The sequence below is a fragment of the Triturus cristatus genome, chromosome 9 (assembly GCF_964204655.1).
Source record: "Triturus cristatus chromosome 9, aTriCri1.1, whole genome shotgun sequence".
Lineage (NCBI taxonomy): Eukaryota > Metazoa > Chordata > Amphibia > Caudata > Salamandridae > Triturus > Triturus cristatus.
The window spans coordinates 96,152,073-96,158,900 of NC_140592.1; the positions used below are offsets into that span (position 1 = coordinate 96,152,073).

The 6,828-nt window shown below is 47.6% G+C and overlaps 1 protein-coding gene and 1 long non-coding RNA gene across 2 annotated transcripts; one reads left to right on the plus strand and one right to left on the minus strand.

The window, feature by feature from the left end:
- Positions 1-2,299: 2,299 nt before the first annotated feature.
- On the plus strand, positions 2,300-4,283 carry LOC146797475 (uncharacterized). The gene is made up of 2 exons (XM_085624502.1): positions 2,300-2,909; positions 3,206-4,283. The coding sequence occupies exons 1-2, from the start codon at positions 2,477-2,479 to the stop codon at positions 4,072-4,074; spliced, it is 1,302 nt and encodes a 433-aa protein (XP_085480628.1). The 5' UTR covers positions 2,300-2,476; the 3' UTR covers positions 4,075-4,283.
- Positions 3,185-4,413, minus strand: LOC146797476 (uncharacterized). The gene is made up of 2 exons (XR_014968488.1): positions 4,278-4,413; positions 3,185-3,555 (listed from the first exon to the last, which is right to left on the minus strand). It is a non-coding gene; the product is annotated as an uncharacterized LOC146797476 (long non-coding RNA).
- Positions 4,414-6,828: the final 2,415 nt, after the last annotated feature.

The following is a 6,828-nucleotide window of genomic DNA, read 5'->3' on the forward strand; positions in this document are numbered from 1 at the left end:
CCTGCTATCTGTATGACCCAATGCTCTGTTCCCTTTGTACTCCTGCTTATACCTTATATATGCCCGCCTAACAATATTTAGAATGAGAAATGCCTACCTAGCAATGGATTAGGATCTTGATGAATTTATTAAAATAAATGTGCAAAATATTTTCTATGTTCCTACTAGATCATAGGGATGTCTTTAGCACATGCTAAAAGGACCATCTGTTAAAGATTGCAGGAATCTGTTAGCATGTGCTGAAAGCCATTTTGTACTTGGCAGCCATTTTACTTAGCTATGTGCTAGCCATTTGCTTTCTCCCTCTTCCAGAACCTTGCACATGCTCAGAAAGGCCTAGCTAGTAGAATGCACCTGCTCTTATGTTATAACTGTCAGGATATTCTTGCTGATGTAAGGAGAAATCTATCCTCCCACTTTGTTGAGCAAGCAAATTCTGTATAGCCATATTAGTCAGTAAGTATTCTTGTATGTGCCAGGACCTCCCCTTGGTTTTATGCTGACTAATGTAACCTATGCATATATAAAGCCCCTGTTCTCTGTACTCCTTAGAATGCCTCCTACAGTGACTTGAGGGTACTGTGTGACACAATCTCCCTCATGTGAGGTTTAATAAATGCATTGTTTTTATAGTACAGCTTCTGTGCCAATCTCTTCTTTGTTGGTTTAAAAGAACCAGGTGTATCAGTGAAACCCCTGAGAAGGTCTATAGTTCTTCAAGGTGTGAGTGGATGGACCATCACTAGCTGGATGGGGTGGGGGAGCTGGGCCCAACCTCACTTACACCTGAAAAGGCTGTGTTCTGCCTCCACACAAAGGGCTGCATACCCTCTGTACTTAGACTGAAGCCAGGGACGGCACATCATCTGTGCACTTCAAAGGTATGCATCCAATATCTTCTAACCACTTCAAAGGCACAACTGTGTATACAAGAAGAACCTCAGATAACACCACTTCAGTACTCTTCTGGACCTGTGGATGCTCTGCCAGGAAGAAGAACTGCTGTGCTGCTGAAGAACAGCCACTGTGCTGGACTCCTGCTTTGCAGTGCTGACCTGCTGCCCTCTCGCCTTGGTGAGAAGGACTGCATATGCATTTCCAGAATCCAGAACCAAGACTGACTCCAAGGGCTGGATAGCTGGCCTTCTGACCCGAAGACTCAGGGACATAACAGGCTTTCAGCAACCATATGGGCTCTGTCATCTGCGAAACCCACCTTACCCAGTCCTGGACCCTTGGAAGTTGACTTAAGGTGCTTTGCCAGAAATTACAAATATGTTATCTGAGGATCCAGTGAAACCAACATATCACCTCTGCTGTGCATCGCAACCCAGAGCAGAAACAATGCATCGCTTCTGCAGCAGGGATTGGACCTGTCACGAAGACCTGCATCAGCACCATGAACCCCAACACCTTTAGAACCGACAATGCACAACACATCCTTGGTGTAGGCCCTCACGTCCCTCGTTGACGGCAGCTTCCATGATGATGCTGTGCTTTGCACTCTCACGGTGTTTGAAACTGATGCATCAACCTGACTGCGTACCGCATCTTTGACACTGAACTTTACATCACAAGCCCCGGTGATGGGATCCTCAACCACAATGCAGGTCCTCGAATTGCAGCTTTGCCGCATCATGAAACTGATGCAACACTTCGGCTGCGCTACGCATATCCAACTTGGAGCCTCACAACACCCTGCAAACTAGGATGTAAGGAATTTTGGCCAGCGGGCCTAACTGGATCCCTGTAGCCGGCCCACATTCCATCATGGTTGGCTTGAACTTGTGACTTTGTACCAAGCTGGCACAACCAGATATCCACAGTTGGCGCTTCAGGCTTTTTGGTGTTATTTTCACTAAAAAAACATCAACAGCCTCATGCATCAAGCCAAAATCCAGTCGGTAAAATACCGATTCGCTAATAGCTCCCGGTATTGAGTTAAAAATACCCAATCCCAATGCATCAACCCAAAAGCAAAAATCGCTATTTAAGGAATCCTTAAATAGCGATTCCTTAAATAGCGATAGCATTTAAGGAATCCCAAATTGAGATTCCTTAATTTAAGGAATCTCAATTTGGGATTCCTTAAATGCAATGTATGAAAGTTAAAAAATTAGGGCCATATGTAGGTAGAATGGAATTTGCGAATCGGAAATTGCGATTTTTCGCGAATCGCAAATTCCGAATCGCAAATAGCTATGTAGGTAGATTTTAGCGAATAATTAGCGATGCGCAAAAATTCGCAGAATTATTTTGCGATTACCCTAATAGCGATTCCTTAATTGCGAGAACGCTATTAAGGAATCGCAAATCTGGGAATCTGCAATTCAGGTGCAGAATGATGACATCACAACCAGGAAGTGTGACTGCCCATGCTGCACCTGATTGCCAGCAGCTGTGTGTGAGCCAGTAGCTGTTTGAGAGCCTGTGTGGAGAGGAGAACAGTGAAGCTCTGCATTTGAAAACCAGTCAAATGGATTCCCAGGGGACTGAAAAGCAGCAGGAGGAACCATCAAGGAAGAGGAAACAGAAATTCAGTGAGAGGGAGCTGGAGGTCCTCACACAGGAGGTGGTCAGCAACCATGATCTCCTATTTGGGAAAAGTTCCCTGAGAGTACCTGAGGCCAGAAAGCGCAAGATTTGGAGTGACATCCAAGAGAAAGTGAATGCCATTGGTGTCACACACCGCAGTGTGGAGGACCTACGTAAAAGATGGTATGACATGCGGCAGAGGTCAAAGGAGAGGGTGGCAACAAGACTGGCAGAGGCTAAAAAAACCGGTGGGGGCCCTTCCACTGCAACCGAACCGACACCCCTGGAGGAGCTGGTGGAGGGCACACTGCAGCCTGAGAGCGTGAGTGGAGTGGCTGACCTGGACAGCTCAGAACACCCAGACACCAGACAAGGTAAGGTGCATGGCAAGACCCCCTGCTACATCCCCAAACCACCCACATCCCCCAAAAGGCAACCTGACTGCAACTCCAGTAAATGTCACACAGCACACACAGTAATGCATTATGGGAAACGTAGTCACATGCACTGATAACTGTGCCAGTGAGACACAGACAGGTGGAATAGGAAGGACTCCATCATGCAGAGATAGAAATAGACCGATAGTACCCATGAGATTCTATTGCTTGAAACTAATGCATGACAAATACCACACAGGACACAGTACTAATGTGTGTCATTTAATCCACAGCACCACCACCAACACAGGATAGTGAGGCTGAATGTGAGCCAACAGTTGAGATGGAGGACCAGGCATGCCAGAAGGATCAGGGCGCAGCCACAACTGCCGACACAGCACCATGCAGGCGTCGCATAATTGTCCCACCACTACCACTGTTGGAGACACAGGCACCAGACACAGCAGAGGAGCAACAGCCAGTGCACAGGCAGCGTGCAGGACTGCAACAAACACAGTCCCCTGAACAATCAAGAGTAGGGAGAGGGATGAGACGCAGGGAACGGCCGTCCACCAGCACTGCTCCTGTTGAAGAGGACACGGTGTTCTCGGGCCTGGAGGGCAGCATGCTGAAGCAGCAGCGCCTGCAAGTGAAGGGAATCAGGTCAATACAACGGCAGCTGACAGCACATAACCACAACATGACCGAGTTGCGCGCAGGAGTGATGGCCATGACTGGTGCATTGGAGGGACTGTGCAGGGAGATAGCGAGGGACAGGGCAGCGCGGCGCCGGGACAGACATCGCCTTCACACACGGCTGGACCTATACACAAGGGCTGTGAACCGCCACACAACCGCCACATCCTTGCTGGCCAGAAGATGTGTTGGCATGCAGCGCGAGATGGCCCACTGCTGCCAGGACGTGGGCAGTGTCTTGGTGCAGGTCACACATGCGGTGGACCAGATGCGCGCAACCGCCACAGGTGGCATAGGTGCACTTGCAGCCACGGACACTGATGAACAATCGAGCAGGAGCAGCATCACTCCCCCAATACCACAGGAAAGACGCAGGAGTGCACGACAGAGCACAGTGGAGGATGAGTCAAGGGAGGGCACAGCGCGCACACAGCGAGGCGCACCAGGCCGTGCACGTAGGAGGTGAAGGGACACAAGGGACTAATGGCCATGTGTGATGCAACACAGTCCATGTAGACTCAGTGTCTGTTGTTACTCTTTGCACTGTGACACAAACAAGTGCATGCAGGGACTTTAACGTCACAACGTGAGATCACTCAATGCCTGATGACACAGAAATAAACATCCCTGTCAGTCACCAATCAGTGTCATTGTGTCATCATTACTCACTTAGAAGTAGTTTTGGGTGATCTCATCACGTCTCATACGTCCGGCAGCTGCACCAGCACCTCCTGCGGGAGCGCGATGTGGTGCTGCTCCATCCTCATCTGATGATTCAGAGTCTGTCAGGTCCACTGGGGTTCCTTTCTTGGTAGCGATGTTGTGTAGCATTGCACAGGCAACCACTATTTTGCAACACGTCTCAGGGCTGTACTGTAGCGCTCCACCACTCTTATGGAGGCATCGAAAACGGCTCTTTAGGATTCCAAATGTCCTCTCAATGGCACAGCGTGTAGCTCTGTGTGCGCTGTTGTACCCCCTCTCACCTGCAGTTGATGGATTCAGGTACGGTGTGAGGATGTAGTCTCGTACAGCATACGCACTGTCACCTGCGGGGCATAAGCAGATTAATGTTCAATAGTGTCCTGCCACTGCATCACTCTACTGCCTCTGTGTGTGTTTAACAGGCATTTACCTAGCAGATAGCCCTCTCCAAAATCACCATTTGTGAGTCTGCGATGTAATGCACAGTGGCGAAACATGAATGAGTCGTGTGTGCTTCCAGGGTATTTGGCCACAATATCAGTGATTAAGTGTTGGGCATTGCACACTACCTGGATGTTCAGGGAATGATATGACTTTCTGTTGCGAAATACATACTCATTATGTGAGGGGGGTGAAATAGCGATATGTGTCCCATCTATGCAGCCAATGACATGGGGGAATTGTGCAATTTGGTAGAAATCTTGCTTGGTCTGATCCAGTGCCTGTGCTGTGCTAGGAAATTGTATGTGGTGATGCAGCCTCTGTACCATTGCATCCAGGAAAGCGTGGAAGAAGCGCGAAAGTGCACTTTGGGAGACACCTCCTGCTGTGGCAATGACCCCCTGGAAACTACCTGATGCCAGGAGGTGCAGTGAGCACAGCACCTGTACATGGGTGGGAATGGAGTGTGCCCTGCGTGTGGGGTGGTCAAGTATGGGTGTCAGTTCAGCAATTAAATCCAGGATGCTGTCTGGGTGCAGCCTGTAGTTGACATGGATCTCCTCATCGGTCACTTGGAAGAGGGTGATGCGTGCTCTGTAGATCCTTTCCTGGCGTCTCCGTCTCTGTGTGGCATCCCTGATTCGCAGCCTCCTGGCTATCACGTACAGCCCAGCCATGGTGGAAAGGCCCTGTGGCATTGTGGGCCTGTTTAAATAGGTTGCAGTAGGTTACCACCTGCTCAGTGTTGATGGTAATTGGGAAGTGCAAAATTGCGAATTTTGCATAATCGCTATTTGCGAGTTTTCTGAACATGTCATTTTGCGCAATCGCTATTTGCGAGTTCGGTAACAGCGATTTTCGCTAATACTGGTGCGCAGACTGCGATTACGCTGATTTATTCGCAGACTCCACTTTCCGCAAAATAGCTAATCGCTAAATTAGCGATTCGCACAGCTCTTCTGCGTATACCTTTCCTACATGGCTCAAGTATGTTTTGCGATCGCAAACACCCAGATTCCTGCGAATCGCACTGTTTGCGATCGCAAAACTGTTTCCTACATATGGCCCCAAGCGAATTCGCTAATAGGGGGAGCAAATTACCATGAAGATGAACTGCATGGTAATTTGCTAAAAGTTTGAAAAATGCACTTTTGTGCATTTTTCAAAGTTTCATGTTGCGCACACACATGCCCTTAGAGCATGTGTGTGTGCAACATATGTGCACATATCAATTTCAGGGGTGCAATAGGGTGTCATTTTGACACCCTTGCACCCTTGAAATTGCATGAGCAATTTGCGAGAACCTACTGGTACTCGCTACTTGCTCATGCAATCTCCAATTCATTCCTATGGGCCTGGAGGCCCATAGGAATGATTGGGATGGCATTCCTTAATTGCTACTCGCAATTTGCTAGTAGCAATTAAGGAAAGTTAAGGAATCGCTATTTGAATAGCGATTCCTACATGCATAGCCTTTTGCTATTCCTTATTAGCGATTCCTTATTTTTCGCTAATAAGGAATCGCAAATGGCATTGTTGATGCATGTGCCCCTAAATTCAATATCTCCGTTCTACTAATTGCATTTTTTTTGTTTCGGTCTTGTTAAATTTATTTCTATTTTCTAACCTGATGTGAGATCTTTTTGTGTGGTGTTTTTACTGTTTGAAGTATTGCACAAAGACTTTACAAATTCCCTCAAAGTTAAGCCTGACTTCTCTGTGCCAACATACCAGTTGGTAAGCACAGGTTGATTTCAGGTTTGCTTGCGCCTTACCCTGACTAGGTTTGTGGTTGCTGCTTGACCAGGGCTCACACCCCAGTCAACCAACAACCCAATGTCTCAAAATATGTATGTATTTATTCAGGATTTATTTTTATTGCTAGGTCTTATGAGACAGATCATTCTGTCAGGCTGTTCAAAGAGATTCTACCACGATGCATAACAGTGTAAATTGTCTACTAGTAGAGTTTATTAAATGAGGTAAACAACAACAAAATCCTTCCATACAAAGGTCATCTGTGAGATTTCAGGTAACAAATGTGCCAGACTGCAGGCTTTAAAACGGTGCAAGA

Coding starts and splice junctions, on each gene's coding strand:
- LOC146797475 (XM_085624502.1), top strand. CDS start 2,477: ATGGATTCCCAGGGGACTGAAAAGCAGCAGGAGGAACCATCAAGGAAG. Junction 2,910..3,205: donor ACACCCAGACACCAGACAAG/GTAAGGTGCATG, acceptor TTTAATCCACAG/CACCACCACCAACACAGGAT.